The 20,266-nt window shown below is 46.5% G+C and overlaps 2 protein-coding genes across 3 annotated transcripts; both read left to right on the forward strand.

The window, feature by feature from the left end:
* Window positions 1-3,481: 3,481 nt before the first annotated feature.
* Window positions 3,482-7,866, forward strand: LOC310769898 (C-type natriuretic peptide 1-like). 2 transcript variants are annotated; one of them, XM_083629770.1, is made up of 3 exons: window positions 3,482-3,822; window positions 5,251-5,566; window positions 7,263-7,866. In XM_083629770.1, the coding sequence occupies exons 1-2, from the start codon at window positions 3,730-3,732 to the stop codon at window positions 5,545-5,547; spliced, it is 390 nt and encodes a 129-aa protein (XP_083485896.1). In that variant the 5' UTR covers window positions 3,482-3,729; the 3' UTR covers window positions 5,548-5,566; window positions 7,263-7,866. The 2 variants fall into 2 exon arrangements, with proteins under 2 accessions (XP_083485896.1, XP_083485895.1); XM_083629769.1 differs by having other exon boundaries at window positions 3,485-3,822; window positions 5,251-5,562.
* A 5,785-nt stretch (window positions 7,867-13,651) lies between these two features.
* On the forward strand, window positions 13,652-18,929 carry LOC310769891 (natriuretic peptides B-like). Its single transcript, XM_083629760.1, has 3 exons — window positions 13,652-13,991; window positions 17,811-18,102; window positions 18,636-18,929. The coding sequence occupies exons 1-3, from the start codon at window positions 13,869-13,871 to the stop codon at window positions 18,659-18,661; spliced, it is 441 nt and encodes a 146-aa protein (XP_083485886.1). The 5' UTR covers window positions 13,652-13,868; the 3' UTR covers window positions 18,662-18,929.
* The last annotated feature ends 1,337 nt before the right edge of the window (window positions 18,930-20,266 follow it).

Below are 20,266 nucleotides of genomic sequence, written 5' to 3' on the forward strand. Positions count from 1 at the left end.
TAACGTTTCTCGCTGAGGGGCCCCGGCCTTCACCCAGTGCCAAGGTTCAATGCTCAGCGTCACGCAGGCTGGTAATTACCCGGCTAAAATCACCCGCGGGGTCCTCCATCACTTAGATGCCTACGTGTTTCATTACGCGATGGCGAGGCCTTGCCAGACGAGGGGGTCTGTGGATGGTGTGCCAGCTCTGATCAGAAAAGGGCCAAACTCCAGCACCTATCTTAACGCCAGTCTGGAGCAGGAGAAAATGCCATCATGGCCAGGCCCAGACAGAGGGTAAAGGTAAAGGACCCCTGGACGGTTAAGTCCAGTTAAAGGCAACTATGGGGTTGCGGCGCCCATCTTGCTTTCAGGCCGAGGGAGCCGGCGTTTGTCCACAGACAACTTTCCGGGTCATGTGGCCAGCAGGATTAAACCACTTCTGGTGCAACGGGACACTGTGACGGAAACCAGAGCGCATGGAAACACCATTTACCTTCCCGCCAGAGCGGTACCTATTTATCTACTTGCACTGGTGTGCTTTCAAACTGCTAGGTTGGCAGGAGCTGGGACACAGCAACAGGAGCTCACCCCATCGCGGAGAATTGAACCACCGACCATCTTATCTGCAAGCCCAAGAGGCTCATTGGTTTTGACTACAGCGCCACCGGCATCCGTGCATGTATGTGCGCAGAACACAGGAACAAAGGAGTAGCCTGGGGGAAACCAGTGAGCAGAACTGAAGACAACTGCTCTCTTCCCTCTCGCTGCTTCCAGCAAGTGAAATTCGGAAACAACTGTAGAGGCAAAGCATAGCCTTTGTGGCTAGTTCTACAGTTTGACTAGGCTCTGCATGAAGAAGAACAGGGATTTTCCAGGTTTCAGGATTTGCATGCAAAGCTGGCTCCTGGCAGGTTGGAAGGCAATGTTGGAGCTCTAAATCAGGGATCTGTTTCCCCTCCCAGTAAGCAGTTGTGAAAAATTAATCTAAGGCTTCTGATGCTAATTTGAGGCTCAATTAAGCAGCGCACTGTCTGTTTCCTGCTAGGCCCACCGGTGTCCTGGAGTGCGCCGAATGATGATCGGGGCCGTGTGGAATAATGTCACCGTTCTTCTGCAGAAGCTGAGTGGGGGGAGCAGACTTTCATACGGGATGGCAGAAAGCCCCAAGGACCTCGGCTTTCCTTTAAACACGCAAAGGCAAGCTGCTAGTCCTTCGGCTGCAAAGACATGGCTGGAAAATACAAATGGTAAAAAATAATAATAAGACATGTAAGATAGCCACATACGGTCACAGCTAATAATTTCAAGGTTGCCAAGGACAGGATCTTCCAGCCTTCAAATGCTGACCTGGATAGGAATGTCTTTAAATTCCTCCAGGGAGTCAGCAATGAGGGAGGGCAGGTGCACTTCTGCCAGGGAGCGCAATCTACAAAGAGGGAGCCATCACCAAGAAGGCCCCGTCGTGGGCCAGCGCCAAACAGGTATCACTCAGTGACCTTCTCACTGCTGATCATAGGTCTCAAGATGGTTGTTAATGGGGGAGAAGAAATTGAACCCAGGACCTTCTGCATGCCAAGCAGATGCTCTGGCGCTGAACGAAGGTCCATCCCTTAAGACACAGTTTCCTCGTACCAAGTAAGAACGTTGTTCTCTCCAGCTCAGTATACCTACACTGATTGACAGCTGCTCTTGGCAGTTTCTGGCAAGGGACTTGCCCAGCCCTGCCTGGGGAGATATCGCAGGGTTCCTTTTGCTGGAGATTGAATTGTAAGCTTCTTGGGGGCAGAGACCTCCCGTTTGAAGATGCCGTTACTCTGTAAAGAACCCAAACTGGCTGATAGGAACAATAAATAAAGCAGCAGTCGTTATTTCTCTTTCTGAACAGACAGGAATCGTTCAGCTGAGAATCCTGTTGACTTCCTTCCCTCCTTTCTTTAGAAGTTATAATAACTGGCTCTGAGCTTCCCTTATCGAAAGATGTTTCAGATCTCCCTTCGGAAGCCGGGAAGCCTGACACAGAGTCAGGCCCTTCCAGCTCAGCATTCTACACAAGGACAGGCAGAGCACCTGCTGCTCAGTGGAAGTATACCTGCTTGGCGTGCAGAAAGCCCCAAATTCAGTCCCCAATCTCCAGGTACAGCTGAATGCATCTCTTCCAAGTGTCCCGATATTCCAGGGACAGTCCCGGAATTACAGAAGCCGTCCCAGTTTCTGATTTGATCCCGGAATGTCCCGTTTTCCCTTCTCCCTTTCCTCCATGTCTTGGAGAACAATTAAAAGTTGCGTGTGCAAGTGAAAAAACGGAGTCCTGTTTATCCTGAAAATGAAATCTCCGCACCGAATGAAAGAAACAGTGAAGCTGGCATACAAAGCCCTTCCTATAATTCAAAGGAAAAGGTCAGCAATCGACTTTGGATTCTTTCCTTGCAATGCTTTAGCAGCCAGCTATTTCTTAGGGAATGTGGGGGGTGTTTGTTCCTTTATTATTGTACATGGAGCCTTACACTGCCTACTCAGAAGTAAGCCCCACTGTATTCAATGGAGCTTACTCCCAGGTGACTGTGTAAACACTGGACTGCAATCCTAAGCATTTTTACTCAGAAAGTTCAATAGGATTTACTTTCTGGTCAGTTCCTGATCCTTCTCACAGTTCCATTATTATTATTGTTGTTATTACAGTGGTACCTCAGGTTACATACGCTTCAGGTTACATACGCTTCAGGTTACAGACTCTGCTAACCCAGAAATAGTACCTCAGGTTAAGAACTTTGCTTCAGGATGACAACAGAAATCGTGCTCTGGCGGCACGGTGGCAGCGGGAGGCCCCATAAGCTAAAGTGGTGCTTCAGGTTAAGAACAGTTTCAGGTTAAGAACGGACCTCCAGAACGAATTAAGTACTTAACCCAAGGTACCACTGTATATCCCACCTAGAGTCCCCTAACAGGGACTCCAAGCAGTTTACAGCCAAAAAATTATTTCACTCCATTTATCTGTAGAAGGTGTTGCACACAATCCTTTCCCTTACACATTTTTTTCTTTACAACAACCCTGTGAGGTAGGCTAGGTGGAGAGGATGTAATTGCTCACGGTAACCGAAGTGGATGTGTATATGAGGTTCATGTGTGCGGCGAGATCAAGTGCAAGAGACACTTCGTGATCAGACAAATCAGAGAAATGTTGGAGGGTAGGGGAATGTCCTTTGCCTGAAACCCTGGAGGGCCACTGCTGCCGGTCAGTGTAGACAATACTGAGCTAAGATGGACCAGTGTATAAGTCAGCATAAGTCTACTTCCTGTTTTCCTTTGGGGATATTTCTCCGCAGGCTTTCTATATATTACATGTTCTACCGGAGTATCCTAACAGTGGTAGTAATTTTGCTGCTGCCAGCCGGCAGAGAATTGAACCAAACTGACAGGTGGAGGTGTCTGGAGGCGAAAAAGCAGAGAAGATTTCCAGCTCAAGATTGCAAGCAAAATTCCTCTTTTTGTTACCGGCTGATACCTGCCGAGGGAGAGAGAGAAAGAGAGTGCATTAGCAAAGATGCTTTGCAAACTCCCCTCCTCCCTGACAAGGGATGAGATGCACTCAACCCAATTGTTGGGCATCTTCCAGGAGCTCAGCGGTGGACCTGGGGAGGGGTCAAGGGAGATATAAAAGCCAGGCAGAGAACCAGCTGGCTCACCTTGCCGCAGGGGAAAGGCTCAGGGGATCCAGCTAGGAGTGGAGGCGAGGCAGCCACGCAGAAGATGAACCCCAAAGTTATGTACTCCCGCTGGGTCTTGCTGCTGCTGCTTTTTGCTCACCAACAAGGAAGAGCCAAGCCAGTGACCAATGTCCAGGTAAGTGGAGGGGGTAATGGATGGGGTCAGAAGGACCTGGCTGCATTTCAAAGCGATCCAAACCAGAGCCACACTTCCCAAAGCAATTCGTGAACCAAAAAGCAGCCTTTGAAACTTGCACTGACTGCTCTGAATTTTGCAATGCAAGTTCTCCAGCTGGGTAATGGGCATCAATAAATGTTCGTGCTAGGGTAAAGCACGCACACAGAAATGCATAGATTTCTTTTTAGAGAGAGAGAGAGAGAGAGAGAGAATATAGAAATGCACTACAAAAAGAGATATTGCAAAAATGTGCACATGAGGCAAAATTGCAAAGGTTTTATTTTATTGCAAATATTTCATTGCAAAGGAGATTATGGTTAGGGGCTGGTTTGGGAGCAGTGGTTAGAGTGTCGGACTTTGATCCTGGGAGACCAGGGTTCAAATCCCCCCACTCAGCCACGAAGTTCACTGGGTGTGATCTAAGGCCGGTTACTGCCCTACCTCACAGGGTTGCTGTGAGGATAAAATGGGGAGGAGGCGGCCCGCCATAGCTGTCAACTTTTCCCTTTTTTAAAGGGAAATTCCCTTATTCCGAATAGGATTCCTCGCAAGAAAAGGGAAAAGTTGACAGCTATGGGACCCACGAATGCCATGCCGTGCTCCTCAGAAGAATGGTGGGATAAAAATGCAGCAAATAAATACAGATTATTAGGAGACCTTTGTGCTAAGTTTTCAAGTGTAATTCGTTTTTAGTTGAGGTTGTTGTTTTATTCATTGCAAACTAATGTTGAGAGCCGAACTTTAGATGGGAGGAATGAGAAATTGAAAGTGACAGATCTGTCCCATCTTTAGGTAAGAGGAAGGAACAGCCCCCAGAAAAAAGCCAAGTGGGGTTTTCCAGTGGAATGAAGGGAAGAGGCTCTTTGGGGGTATAAAGACTCACCTGGACTGAAGTTGGAGGTGATGCGAAAAGGGGGGGAGCCACCCCAATAGTTATAAGCAAGTCAAATTTTATAGGCGTCAGCTTGCAGGGAAGGGGGGAAGCAGAGAGGGCGAGAGGAGGGGGGTCTTGGCTTTGCTGGTGCTTATTTTGTTTCTTTTGTTTGCTGGTGCTTATTTGGTTTCACCCCATGATGGGGTGAGCTCCCGTTGCTCAGTCCCAGCTCCTGCCAACCTAGCAGTTCGAAGGCACGTCAAAGTGCAAGTAGATAAATAGGTACCACTCTGGCGGGAAGGTAAACGGCGTTCCGTGCGCTGCTCTGGTTCGCCAGAAGTGGCTTAGTCATGCTGGCCACATGACCCGGAAGCTGTACACCAGCTCCCTCGGCCAGTAAAGTGAGATGAGCGCCGCAACCCCAGAGTCGGTCACGACTGGACCTAATGGTCAGGGGTCCTTTACCTATTTTGTTTCTCTTCCTTCTCCCTGCACCCTCCTGTATTTTTCAGACCCTGTCTAAGTGGTTAGAGGAGGACCTCAAACAGCCAGCAGGGTCCGAGGAAACAGAGCAGGACCAAGATGAGACCCTCCTAACCGGAGCCTTGGAACAACAGGATGCTGTGCTGCCATGGGCCAGGAGATCCCAGGAAGGGGTGCCCCTCTCAGAAAGCAATTTCCAGAGGCTCTTCAATGACCTCCTGGGCTCTTCCCGGAGGTATCGGGGAAGGAGCAAAAAGGGCCTTTCGAGAGGATGCTTCGGGGTCAAGCTGGACCGGATCGGGGCTCTGAGTGGGCTGGGGTGCTGAAAGGCAGACCGGCAGGTAAGTGTCCACAACTGGAAGATTCTGGCCTGGTTGCATCAAGACCGGATGGTTGCAATGCGCTCCACGTGGGGCTTCCTTTGCACGTGAACCGGAAGCTGCAGTCCGTGCAGAATTCTGCAGCACAATTGCATACAATAGCTGTGCTCAGGGATCTGCTACCGGGCCAAGTTCAAGGTGTTACTATTAGTACATAAAGCCCTTAACAGCTTGACCAGTTTACCTATGAGAACACCTCACTCCCAAATATGCCCAAACAATTGCTTTGTTCGGCGGAACTGGCACTACCAAAGGTGCCACAGAATCCCTGTTCTGCATTTATAAGAAGTCCATCCTTCACTGTGGCAGCAGCACCTTTGGAACTCCCTGCCTATTGACAGGTGCCTTCACTGAACTCCTTTTGGTGTCTGCCGAAAACAGATAAGCCTAGCCAGATGTTTAAAAAGTCGGTGTGAGTTTTGATCTGTTTCTAATCTTCTTTTTTAGCTTTTCGAAAGTGATTGATCTTTCTTACTGATAATCTTATTACCTTTTTTTGTAAACCTCTTTGAGGTTTTTGTTTTACAATCAAGTGGTATATATGTTTTAATATATATATTAATATTATATATATATATATATATATATATATATATATATATATATATTCAGGCAGGAGTTTCATGGGATTCATAGAGGCTTGGCAGCCATCTCTCAGGGATGGTAGACCATCAGAGCCGCAGACATTCTCCCTGACACAGGGTTTGCCAACCTTACTTGTAGCCTGGTTCCAATATCGAGAAATGGTTCTGGGCACTAGAATGCAAGCAACTCTTTGGGCTACAACATAATGTCCCTCCCCTCAATCCGGTACTCAGGGAGGGGGATTCTGTGAGCACCAAGGAAGGCTCCTAACAGAACAGAGGATGCTATAACAGATGCTAGTCCTCATGGTTCTGTGTGATTTACCATATTTTTCGCTCTATAAGACGCACCAGACCACAAGACACACCTAGTTTTTGGAGGAGAAAAACAAGAAAAAAATATTCTGAATCTCAGAAGCCAGAACAGCAAGAGGGATTGCTGCGCGGTGAAAGCAGCAATCTCTCTTGCTGTTCTGGCTTCTGTGATAGCTGCGCAGCCTGCATTCGCTCCATAAGACGCACACACATTTCCCCTTACTTTTTAGGAGGGAAAAAGTGACTCTTATAGAGCAAAAAATACGGTAAATGGAAACGTAGGAAGCTGCCTTCTACTGAGCTTTGGTCCATCTAGCTCAGTACTGCCAACCCTGACTGGCAGCGGCACTCCCGGGTTTCAGGCAAGGGATATCTCCAGCGTTACCTGGAGATGCTGTTGAGGATCGAACCTGAGACCTTCTGCATGCAAAGCAGGTGTTTTGCCACTGAGCTTTGACGCTTCCCCGCAGGGACCTCGTGGGCAACCTCTGCCCTAATACACACCCAGCTCTTTAGGCAGAGTTTGCGATCTGCATTTCTTACATTAAAAATAATATTCCTTGGGGGAGGGAATCGACCAGTCCAATTAAATTGGGGCGCCTTCTCTTCCACTTGCAAGAAAAGATTTTCAGCCAATTAACCTTGCCAAGGAAGGCAGCTAAGCGTGACAGATGCATTGAGCTTCCTCGCTCACAGGGCTCTTTCAGAGAGGCTGTTTCAGAACATGATGTGTTTTCGTTTCCCTTTCTTCTCCCTCCGCAGGACCCATCGCCGGCAGGACCCATCGCCTCCCAGAGAGACAACCAACACCCTCATTCATCGCCAAGGCATCCCCACCGTCAAGCAAAAACCTTCACACCTCCTGCCTCTGCCCACAATTTGATCTGTCCGGACTCATTCCCCCACGCACTCAAAGCTGCTTTCTTCCCCCGCATACAAGTCATGCTTAAACTGCTGCCTTCGTGACCAGAAGCGGTTAACTTTCTTCTTTAAGAGTTAGCCAGATTCAGGGAAGATGGGGGCAGCGCCCGTTAACTACGATAGCAAAACAGAGACTCCATGGACAAGAGCAGTGTACCCTGAATACCAAACCCTAGAGGGGAAACAACAGCTGAAGGGAGGCTACATGAGAAGCATCCTGCTAGCAGCCCAATCTAGTTCAGCATCCTGTTTTCTCAGTGGCCAATCAGATGCTTACGGGAGCAGGACATGGACGCAGTTTGGGATTCCCACTTGTGATTCTGACAGGGGAGGTAGAACATCTAACCATCATGGCTATTAGCCATTGATACCCTTCTCCTGGGACGCTGGTGGCACTGTGGGTTAAACCACAGAGCCTAGGGTTTGCCAATCAGAAGGTCGGCGGTTCAAATTCCCACGACGGGGTGAGCCCCCGTTGCTCAGTCCCTGCTCCTGCCAACTTAGCAGTTCGAAAGCACGTCAAAGTGCAAGTAGATAAATAGGTACCGCTTCGGTGGGAAGGTAAATGGCGTTTCCGTGCGCTGCTCTGGTTCACCAGAAGCGGCTTAGTCCTGCTGGCCACATGACCCGGAAGCTGTACGCCGGCTCCCTCGGCCAGTAAAGCGAGATGAGTGCCGCAACCCCAGAGTCATCCATGACTGGACCTAGCAGTCAGGGGCATAGCTGTGAACGTTTCCCGTTTTTTAAGTGAAATTCCCTTATTCCAAATAGGAGTTCTTGCAAGAAAAGGGAAAAGTTGACAGCTATGGTCACAGGTCCCTTTACCCTTCTCCTCCATGAATTTCATAGAATCTTAGAGTTGGAGGGGGGCCTAAAGGACATCTAGTCCAACCCCCTGCAATGCAGGAATCACAGCCCAAGAATCCCTGACAGATGGCCATTCAGTCTCTGCTTAAAAGCCTCCAAGGAAGGAGAGTCCATCACCTCCTGAGGCAGTCCGCTCCGCTGACAAAACAGCTCTTACTGCCAAAAAGTTATTCCTGATGTTTGGTCAGATTCTCCTTTCTTGTAAGTCGAAGACATGGGTTCGAGTCCTCACCCTCCAGAGCAGCAGAAAACAAGCTTGCTCCATCTTCCAATTTGCCTAATCCTCTTTGAAAGCCACCTAAGTGGGTTGACCATCATCTTTCCTTGAGTGTGGCCTTCCCTAAAAAAAGGAGTTTAGTGATCCCACACGTGGAAAACAGGAGGCCTGGCTAGTTGGTACTTTGGGCCAGTTCTTCTCAGAGGTGGGCAGGTGTGAGTGAGTCAACCCAGAAAAAACTCGCAGAACATCTGAGGCTCAGCTTTCTCCCATTAAACATTAGTTCACCCATCCAGAGCCTTCGGGCACTGAGGGAACCAGAGAAATCAGATCGCAGTCCTCACACCCACACCTCCAGTCAGTGCTCTTTCATTCGTGGCAAAGGTGTGTATCTACAATAAATCCTATCTGACTTTCATTCCGTGTCTCGTTCATGTGCAAAATGCTGCATGCGGACAGTTGTCGAAATAAACTGGTTTTCATAATTGGTCCGATTCATTTCCAATATGCTGTGTGTGTGTGTGTGTGTGTGCGTGTGTGTGTGTAAAAAAGAACACAATTTATTTCTTCCAATTCTCGTTTAGAATATGGCTCTCAGACTTGGAAGAGACTCTGAAAATAGACTGCAGAGTGACCCTGTTTGGGGGGAAATTAGGGGGAGGGTTGGATCCTGTGCTAGTTCTCCTCGTCTTGAGAAAACCAGGGTCTTGGAGTGGTTAAGATTGTCCGACTAGGGCCTGGGAGGCCAGAGTTCAAATCCCCACTCAGGCATGAAGCTTACAGGGACACCTTGGGGCAGACACTGCCTTTCAGCTTAACCTACCTCCCATGGTTGTTGTGGGGGGGGGGCACATATACCAGTCTGAGCTCTTTGGATAAAAAGGTGGGATATCAACCAATCATACAAACTTGGCTGGATACAACCCAGAAGGAGAGCCCTAAATCTGGATCAGGCCAGCATCCTCCTCTCACCGGATACTTCAATGGGAAGCCCCACAAGCAGGTAAACTGGTGAATCCAATTGTTGGGCAATTAAACTTGACCTTAACCACACAGGCTCCAGAGTTATGAGAAGGCAGGAGAATGTCAATGTTTGCAAGGGGGCCTTTGGTTTTGCAAAAAGAAATATGACAGGGGCAGATCTCCTGCGTAGGTGTGGATGTTGTCTCCTGGTGCTCAAATCAACGCACGGGGGTGTTTGCACAGCGAAGGAACTGTCGTGTAGAGGCCCTCAGCTCAGCTAAAATGAAAACTGCCGGTATGGGCTTTCAACCACACACAGAGGCACAAGAAGATTTTGACACTCGCATTAATGCAGAATGCTTAATGATTTGGGCAGGCAAGGGAAAAGAGCAGAGTGTTCCTGCTGCCAAAGAAATGACGAGGAAGGGAATATGGCCAGGGGCGAGTCCTGGAGCATTGGGTCTCTGTGTCAGCGCAAGCATAAAATGAGATATTTTTTCATGGGCAGCCAGGATTTGTCTCCAAGCTCACAAGAATCCCAAAGTTCTCTCAAGCCGGCCTTGGGCTCTTTGCAAGAGAAAGGGCAGGATGCAAACCAGGAGAAAGAGTGAACAGACAGAGAAAATTATGCCCATTTTACAGGTGGCAAGTAGAGGCTGAGGTCTAGCAGTTTGCCTAAGGGTTCTAGAAACCCCAGCGAAAGAAAGGGACGGATACAAAAGAAGGGGTAGAAATAATGAACAGACAGATACAATTATGTTAGGGTTGCCATATGTCTGGATTTCCCCAGACGTTACTGGGATTTCAAAGGCAGAAATGATAGGGGGGGGGTGATTTCTGAAATGTGGCACTTTGTCTTGGATCTTAGGCAAGTCAATAGAAAAATTGCAGGGTTGTTTTTTGGGGCGTTTTTTGGTGTTTTTGTAAAACTCAACAACTTTTGGGGTGTCCTGGTTTTTACTTTTTGAAATATGGCAACCCTAAATTAGGAGCATGGGTGGCGCTGTGGGTTAAACCACAGAGCCTAGGACTTGCCAACCAGAAGGTCGGCGGTTCAAATCCCCGCGATGGGGTGAGCCCCCGTTGCTTGGTCCCTGCTCCTGCCGACCTAGCAGTTCGAAAGCACGTCAAAGTGCAAGTAGATAAATAGGTACTGCTCCGGCGGGAAGGTAAACGGTGTTTCTGTGTACTTCTCTGGTTCGCCAGAAGCAGCTTAGTCATGCTGGCCACATGATCAGGAAGCTGTACACCAGCTCCAATAAAGCGAGATGAGCGCCGCAACCCCAGAGTCGGCCATGACTGGACCTAATGGTCAGGGGTCCCTTTACCTTTAACCCTAAATTATGCCCATTTTACAGGTGGTAAGTAGAGGCTGAGGACTAGCAACATGCCATACGGTTTTTAGAAATGGTGGTTTCTAAGGGGGTGGAGAAATTGTGGTCCTTCGGATTTTGCTGCACTCCTAGTCCCATCATCCCTGACCGTCGGCTGGGAGAGGAACCCAACATCTTGTGGAGAGCTGCAGGTTCCTTGACCTTGCCCACATCATAGATACTAGATCACAGAATTATAGAGTTGGGAAATGATATACCGGTCATATTCTAAAATGTAAAACAGTAAAATTTAATAAAAATTATGGGAGGGGGATTCTAAATGGGGGGTGGGGTGGACAGCTTACATCACAAAGCCATCCTTTCGTGCACATAGGAGGTAATGTATTTTCTCTCGCATAAAAGGCCACAGCTAATTAAACGCGCCTGCCCATTCCCTTCCAGGGCAAACGTGTTTGTTCCGATTAGCATATAAATGGTAACAGCCGCCCTTTGAAGTGAGCCCTGTGTGGGAGATGAAGGGTCTTCCATCACCAAGAGGGGTGGGGGGCTGTTTCCCCCCAGATGGGAGCAGCTGGAGGAAAGCAGAGGTGCACTGGTCTATGAGCTGAGCTGTAAAGCCTCGTTTCCCAACCAGCGACAAGCAGATTTGCAAAAGGCATATTCACAGCATGGGCCAGGCTTTTTCAAAATATGCAAAATTAAAAGTGCACAGAGATAACGTTGCAGGAGAGGGTTCTGATCCCAGCAGATACCCAGGCCTTAATCAAAGCATTCTAAAATAGCTAAACCACTCTATTTATGTATTTATCTCATGTCTACAATTGAGGTGATGTGCATCGGGTCCATCTAGTTCAGCACTGCCAACACTGGTTGGCAGCCAGGGCCAGATTTAGGTTTGGTGAGGCCCTAAGCTACTGAAGGTAATGGGGCCCTTGATATGTCCAGCTGTCCTTTGTCAACAACAAATTGTCACTGTTTTTTTGTGTTGAATATATGCTATATGGTAATTTATGGACCTAATGGGTATTTAAAGCCATTTGTACATGTTGCCATGCAACCAGAATGCAGACACCCTATATATAGAAATGAGCAAACCAGTGATATTTTAGGGAGCAGGCTAGCAGGAGGGGCCCATTATTTACATCACAGGAGCCTACACAACACAAAACACTGTTGCTGTATGTAGGTTTTATTTTATTTGTTTTTTATCTTGTATTTTGGAAGCGTACATCCAGTTTTTTCTTCCTTTAATTTTTTTTTGGGGGGGGGGCCAAGAGAGTGGGGCCCTAAGCTATAACTTGTTTAGCTTATACGTAAATCCGACACTGCTGGGGCAGTTCTCTCCAAGGTCAGGTGATATTCCCAGCCCTCTTAATAAATAATTTTATTTATTGCAACGATACAAGATCTCTCTCTCCAAGCCCCCCCCCCCAGTTGTTTATTTCCTTCACATCTGATGGGAGGGATTGCCACAGGGCGGGTGCCACTACCGAGAAGGCCCTCTGTCTGGTTCCCTGTAACCTCACTTCTCACAATGAGGGAACCGCCAGAAGGCCCTCAGAGCTGGACCTCAGTGTCCAGGCTGAATGATGGGGGTGGAGACGCTCCTTCAGGTATACAGGACTGAGGCAATTTAGGGCTTTAAAGGTCAGCACCAACACTTTGAATTGTGCTTGGAAACGTACTGGTTTACATTACCCTCCAACTTATTGCTCCATTTCTCAATAAAGGCATTATCTTGTTGTATGCCTTCCCTGGTTCTCACCATGTTGTTGTTTAGTCGTTTAGTCGTGTCCGACTCTTCGTGACCCCCTGGACCAGAGCACGCCAGGCACTCCTGTCTTCCACTGTCTCCTGCAGTTTGGTCAAACTCATGTTGGAAGCTTCGAGAACACTGTCCAACCATCTCGTCCTCTGTCGTCCCCTTCTCCTTGTGCCCTCCATCTTTCCCAACATCAGGGTCTTTTCCAGGGAGTCTTCGCTTCTCATAAGGTGGCCAAAGTATTGGAGCCTCAGCTTCAGGATCTGTCCTTCCAGTGAGCACTCAGGGCTGATTTCCTTCGGAATGGAGAGGTTTGATCTTCTTGCAGTCCATGGGACTCTCAAGAGTCTCCTCCAGCACCAGAATTCAAAAGCATCAATTCTTTGGCAATCAGCCTTCTTTATGGTCCAGCTCTCGCTTCCATGCATCACTACTGGAAAAACCATGGCTTTAACTATACGGACCTTTGTTGAAAAGGTGATGTCTCTGTTTTTTATGATGCTGTCTAGGTTTGTAATTGCTTTTCTCCCAAGAAGCAGGCGTCTTTTAATTTCATGACTGCTGTCACCATCTGCAGTGATCATGGAGCCCAAGAAAGTAAAACCTCTTACTGCCTCCATTTCTTCCCCTTCTATTTGCCAGGAGGTGATGGGACCAGGGGCCATGATCTTCGTTTTTTGGATATTGAGCTTCAAACCATATTTATATATAAGCTTAGCCATGCATACCATGTCCTAGACTTTAGTCATCTCATGGAGGGTGTTATCTCATTGCACCCTCCAATTTGGACAAATAATAATTCTGGTAGCCGTTATAGAGCTGTTACGTTAATCCCCTGCCCCAGTTCCTTTAAGATATCCAAGTTGTAAAATCGGATGATTTGTGGGCAAAGTACAGCCAGCTATTAACCCCAGTTTCCCTATCGTCGCGGAATTGCCTAATTTGGGGACTCACCCGTAGCGTAAGTCGTAGCCCTGCATTTGCCTCTAATAAAGAAGAAAAGACATTTCTGCAGGTTCGCGGCCGTGAACGGTTTGGCGGCTCAAGAAAGCGTCTATAATTGCTCTGTTAAAAGCAGGGTGGGGGCAGAATGTGTCATTTCCGAAAGACTCAGCACCGCTGGCTGGAACCAGTTCCCTTATCAGAGCCAAGTGGCTCAGCTCGCTGGGGTCCAGGCCGGCTGGAAGCAGCAAGGAGCCATCCTCCGAAGGGGCTTATAAAGAAAGGCTCCCTGGGTCTGCAAAGAAGTGTTTCGCATCCCCAGCCAAAGCTACCAGACCTCAGAGGACCGAAGAGAAGCAGGGATGATGGATGCTGTGGCCTGGTGTCGCTGGTCCTCTGTGCTCTTGGTGTTCGCCCAAGCAGGCCTGGGTTCGAGTCATCCTGTGGCCTGGAGTCCTTCCAGCGAAGAACTGCGGTCCTTTCAGGTGAGGAAGGAGGGAGCAGGTCAGAGGTGGTGTGTGTGTGTGTGTGTGTGTGTGTGTGTGTGTGTGTGTGTGTGTGTTTTGGGAAGTCAGTTTGGTTGTTGTTTTTTAATTTTTAATTTTTTTTACCAACAACCAAAACACAGTGAAAACAAACAGTGAAAACCCCCAGGCGGCTGATACATTGGGTATACATAATCAATAATAACATATTCAAATCAACCATATGTACAATTCTATATACCTTAACACTCCTCCCTCCACAAGGTTTATTTAACTTTTAACATTTTAATTGCCCCAAATTGTTCAGACCTACCCAAATAATTCAATATCTTCTCAATCCTCTGCCTTCTCACTGACCGTAAACCCTTTCATTTTATGTATCTTCACAGTTAGATATTCTAAGATTATAATATTTTTCCATTTTTCCCTCCATTGGTTCATCCCTAGCTCTTCTGCATTTTTCCAATTACTCGCTATAACCTGTCTGGCTGCAATTACCATCAATTTTACCCATTTACATTCCTCTATTGTTTGTTTGTTTACATTCCTCGGTGCAGTTTGGTGGTTGTTGTTGTTTAGCTGTTTAGTCGTGTCCGACTCTTTGTGACCCCATAGACCAGAGCACGCCAGGCACTCCTGTCTTCCACTGCCTCCCGCAGTTTGGTCAAACTCATGTTGGTTCAGTTTGATTAGGAGGTACCTAATTCACACTTGCAGAAATTTATCCAATTGATCAAACTTAGGACTCACCCAAAGACAAATTGAAATGCAACTATCCTTCAAAATTTAATCATTATTCAGTTATATTTGTAGATCTCAGAGCAGCATTCAAATGCAAGGTTAAAAACGCAGAATGCATAATGAAAACAAGACAAACCATTAACCTTCCAGCCCCTCCCACAAGTTTTTTTTTGTACTCTTCCGAATTTTGCAACAAGCTTCTCAAACGAGCTCCAAAATGCTCATCATGGTGAAAATAATGTAAGCGCCGAGTTCGAATCCCCACTGCTCCATGACCTTGGGCCAGTCATCATCTCTTAGTCTGACCTACTTCACAGGGTTGTTGTGAGGGTAAAATGGGGGCAGGGAGGAGAACCACGTACACCACCTTGAGATCATTGGAGAATAATGGTGGCTTGTAAATGTAATAAATAAATAAATGAAATGTTTTACATGGGGGGGGGGAGTGCTAGCAAAGAATGATGATTAATGGATTCTATCCAACTCAGTCCCTCTAGCTGCGATTCCTGCATTGTAAGGGGCTGAGCTAAATGACCCTTATGGTCCCTTAGTAAAGTTAAAGGGTAAAGGGACCCCTGACCATTAGGTCCAGTCGTGGCCAACTCTGGGGTCGTGGCTCTCATCTGGCTTTATTGGCCGAGGGAGCCGGCGTACAGCTTCTGGGTCATGTAGCAGCATGACTAAGCCACTTCTGGCAAACCAGAGCAGCACACGGAAACACCGTTTACCTTCCCGCCGAAGCAGTACCTATTTATCTACTTGCAATGGTGTGCTTTCGAACTGCTAGGTTGGCAGGAGCAGGGACTGAGTTATGGGAGCTCACCCCGTCGCGGGGATTCGAACCCCCGACCTTCTGATCGGCAAGTCCTAGGATCTGTGGTTTAACCCACAGTGCCACCCGCATCCCTATGGTCCCTTGCAACAGCACAATTCTAAGATTCCTACTCAGAGGAAACCCACTGGAATTAATGGACCTATGTCAGTCTTCTCCATTGCCTTCAATGGGTCTGTTCTGAGTAGGACTAGCATTGGATGCAACCAAAGAGAATGATAATTTGAACTTGTTAGCTGCTTGTGAGCAGAAAAAGGTCTTCGCAGCTCGACCAACGTGCATTGCAGGAATCAAAAGCATTACATATAGTGGGGGTGTTGAATTTTGGAGAGAAGAGAGAAGGGAACTAGCATCCCCAATTTTTATTTTTAAATTTTTTTTACATTGGTACCTTGGTTCTCAAACTTAATCCGTTCCGGAAGTCCGTTCCAAAACCAAAGCGTTCCAAAACCAAGGCACGCTTTCCCATAGAAAGTAATGCAAAACGGATTAATCCATTCCAGACTTTTAAAAACAACCTCTAAAACAGCAATTTAACATGAATTTTACTATCTAACGAGACCATTGATCCATAAAATGAAAGCAATAATCCAAGTACTATACTATAAAATAAATAAGATAGTATTGTAGATTATTTAAATATATATATATATATTCTTACCTGCACTGATGATGGTCATTGTTTGGATGGGGGGCTTTTATCCATTTTTGCAGTCACACAATCAATCAGTAGCTGAACTGGGTTCCACACAGTCAGAGAAACAAATTAACTGAAAAAGCCTCAAAAAGAAAAACACAAAATAAATAGCAAAAATAAAAGCGCCAAACTTAATCCACTCTGGAAGTCCGTTTGATTTCCAAAATGATCAAAAACCAAGGCACAGCTTCTGATTGGTGCAGGAAACAATAGCTGACAGTCGCATTGGACATTCGGCTTCTGAAAAATGTTCAAAAACCGGAACACTTACTTCCAGGTTTTCGGCGTTTGAGAACCAAGGCGTTTGAGAACCAAGCTACCACTGTATATCCTAAAGGAGTCAAGAGGAAACTTCTGTTTGAAGGCTGGGGTGGGGTGAGGACTCTCAAGCCAAGATTCCCAGCTCCAGATATTCTTCCGCAAATTCAAAATCTAGATCCTTCTGGTTCAAAATCTCTTTCTTCCCACCAGTTTCCCCAGCAGAAGACACTGTTCAGTTGAGGTTTTGGAGAGAGGAAAATGCAGGTGTAAAAAGACGGCATTTAGCACACTAATATTTAACACCGTGCCCTGAAAATCCATTAAAAATAATTAAGATCTTTTTAAAAAAACCTCACAGTCAAATTTTAAAAGATGGCAGTGCAAAGAAAAGTCAGACCCATGTGCTAAAACTGGACCAGATTGTAAAATTTCTGTGTGTGTGTGTGTAAGAAAGAAAGCATCAGCTGCTTTGATATAATATTGATTGCTATGGTGATCGCAGAAAGGACCATTTAGCTCAGTGACAGAGCAACTGCTTGGCATGCAGAAGGTCCCAGGTTCAAACCCCAATGGGATCTCCAGGGAGGACTGGGGATGTCCCCTGCCTGAAACCGTGCTGCTGCCAGCCAGTGCTGGTAATACACAGCTAGCTGGAGTCAATTGTCTGACTCAGTAGGAGGAAGATTTCTAGGTCCTCACATTCTGAACTGAGTTTGTTTCTTGATATTCTTTTTTTAAAAAGTTTTTATTGTTAAAATAATTCAGCATTAATACACACATATTGCAAATATACAAGCATACAAACATACATTTCATACAATCCTTAAAAATGTTCAAACATACCTACACTCAATCCCACAGATACTTCCTTTTCCCACCACCACCCCTCACCCCACCTTTGTGTTAGACTTTCAATCTACTCAATTGCAATTTCTTTCCACTTCTGTAATTTTCTTTCACACACCTTTAACCTAATTTCATGCTTCTTTTTCTATTACACATTGTTATCCATCTTATTAAGTATTTTAGTATTTAAAATGGAACTTGTTTATTCTAATAGGAGTTCTGATTTTTCGATATGGTTTTGCAAGTATCCTTTAAACACCTTCCAGTCCCTGTCTATTTTCTCTTTTGAGATCCTTCCAATTTCTCCCATTGTCTTGGATATATTGTAGTACTCCAATAATTTGGCAAGCCACTCTATTTTTGTCGGTATAATACCACTTTTCCAATTTTTCGCAATCAATATTCTAAACAGATATTCTGTTTCCATCCCCTCTGATTTTAGGACCTCCTCGAGCGCCTGAAGGAAAAATTTCCGGAAGGGGAATTGGAGGCTCCCATCTCGAGGTCTGACGAGGCAGAGGACGGCTCTGACATGATGGACCTTGTTGACGCAGAAACCCTCTCTTCCAGTCAGCTCAGACTTCAGACTTCCCTTCACCCTGCAGAAGTGGAGGACCACTGGATGAAATTCCTGGCTTCCCCAAAGCGGAGGAGATATTTCTCGGGATGCTTCGGCACCAGGCTTGAGCGGATCGGGACCCAGACAGGCCTTGGGTGCAATGTCTACAGAGCCCGTAGGTCTCTTTCGAAGGAATCTCGTTGCTGGGTTGGGTGGGCATGCGGGATTCATTTATTTCACAAAACTTGCTCGCGAGAAATATTAGAATTAGAAATATTGGAAATATTGGAAATATTAGAAAGCAGTGCAAGCAACCTTCTGGGTCAAACCAAAACAATCTACTCTATTCTCTGTCCAGGCAAGCAATAGGCAATTTTCAGAGTTTAAGGATGCCTTTCCAGGCAGGCGAAACCACTCAAGGAGGGTGCAAGGCAGGGTTGGTTAGGGGGTGTGGCCTGTGATTAAGGGGTGTGGCCTGTGTAACCTCCCAAGGGCCAGACCACAAATCCTGGAGGGCCACAAGGTTCCCCATCCCTGAGAATTTTGTATGATCCAGGAGGGCTGTCCTTATATCATACTCCTTTGTCAGAATAAATCCCGATAGAGAGGAATGAGATTGGAAAGCAGCTAGTCCTCATGAGTAACACTGCTCCTTTTAAGCAGAAAGGGAACCCTTAACTCAAAAGATCTTTAACTGTTTGTTCTTAGGTTCTTGGAGGAAACCCAGAAGTTGAAATCAGAAGAGGACCTCTTTGTCGGCCGCCCCAAAAGTTTGGACAACAAAGGCTGTAAAGTGTATACAGACTGTTAAATCTGTTTGAGAACTCTCTGCGCACAGTCCCTGGCAAGAATCATACCCCTTCCTAGACAATATAAAAACCTGTATATTCATATTGTATGGGCTCCCATTACATTTGAAGCTTAGTGGTGTGCCACTGAGACCGTCTTTCGGCCTACTGGGGGCTTTGGTGCTGCAAAATCTGAATAAACATTTTATAGAAATGGAGTGTTTTCACTGTGGTGTAGCGATAGCGGAGAAATTTCACAATTTGAGTTCACGAGCCTACTTAATTTGCACACCCTGAACCCATACGCACGTGACCACAAGCTTTGAAATACACATGCCTCTGAGACTTGCAAAACATTTCCCGACCAAAAAAATAAAAATAAATAAAGTATGAGGAAAAACTTGTGTTAAAGTAAGGGTCACGACACTTCTTTTGGGCTAAGGAGCCCATTCAGAATTTTGAGGATGTGTCGCGGATGCCAGTCACAAAATGGCTGCCAAGGGAGTGGTGTGGCCTAACACAAAATGGCTGCCATGAAGTGGAAAATGAAATGACCACAAAATGACAGGGGGGATCCTTTCTCCTAGTGAGGAAAATGTCCCTTCGTCAGTCACTGCTACATTTGTTCACAGAGAGAAGCTCATTCCCCCTCTCCTCTGTTCAGAACAAAAAGGAGGGTGGGTGTCGGATCCTTTCTCCTTTTCAGAAATTTACTTTTTTTAATTGGCAAAGCATCGTCAGCTGACATTAAACAATAAAACCATTCCCTCGGCCCTAACGCACATATGCATTCATTAACACAGGCAGCCTATACGTCTAAACAGAAGTCCACTTATTGGGGTTGGTGATTATGAGATAGCAGTTCTGCCATAGAAAGGGAGATCTTCGCTTTCCTGTGGTTTACAGGAAAAACTATATAACGGTATAATTAGATTGATGTCATCAAAAGCATTCAATATATTCTTTATATATAAGAATTCAATGATAACATGGTCCAATCTTAGGGGTCAGGGAAAGCCTGGGCAAAAAGACAAGCCTTTGCAAGATATCAGATGTCGCAGATCAATAGCACTTCGTGTCTGGAATATGGGAGGGTGTTCCATTAGAGGAACAGCAACAGAAAATCCCAGTGTCTGGGATAATAGGGTGAGGGAACATTGATAAATTTTTCCCAAGATGATCTAAGTGAGACGTGGGGAACCTTCAGCCCTGTGGATATTGCAGAGCTACAATTCACATCATTCATTGGTCATGTTTGCGGGGTTGGTTGGGAATTGCAGTACCACATCACCCAGAAGACCAAAGGTTCCCAAACCCTGATCTAAATTATTGTCTTCTCAGACAGGATACCCTGATCTCTTTTACACACAGTCTGAGGACACTGGCAGCTACCAAAGTTCACCAGAGTCCACCTCCTCTCTCACCTTTCTGTTTGTAAACGCTCATGAAGCTTTCCCTCTGCCTGCGTTTTACTGTCTCCAGCTTTCCCTTGCCCTATCTAGCCCAAGCAGGCAGGCACAGCTAGCAGCCACCAGTCACCAAAAGCCATCA

This window comes from Podarcis filfolensis, assembly GCF_964270895.1.
Source record: "Podarcis filfolensis genome assembly, chromosome: 8".
NCBI classification, from domain to species: Eukaryota; Metazoa; Chordata; class Lepidosauria; order Squamata; family Lacertidae; genus Podarcis; species Podarcis filfolensis.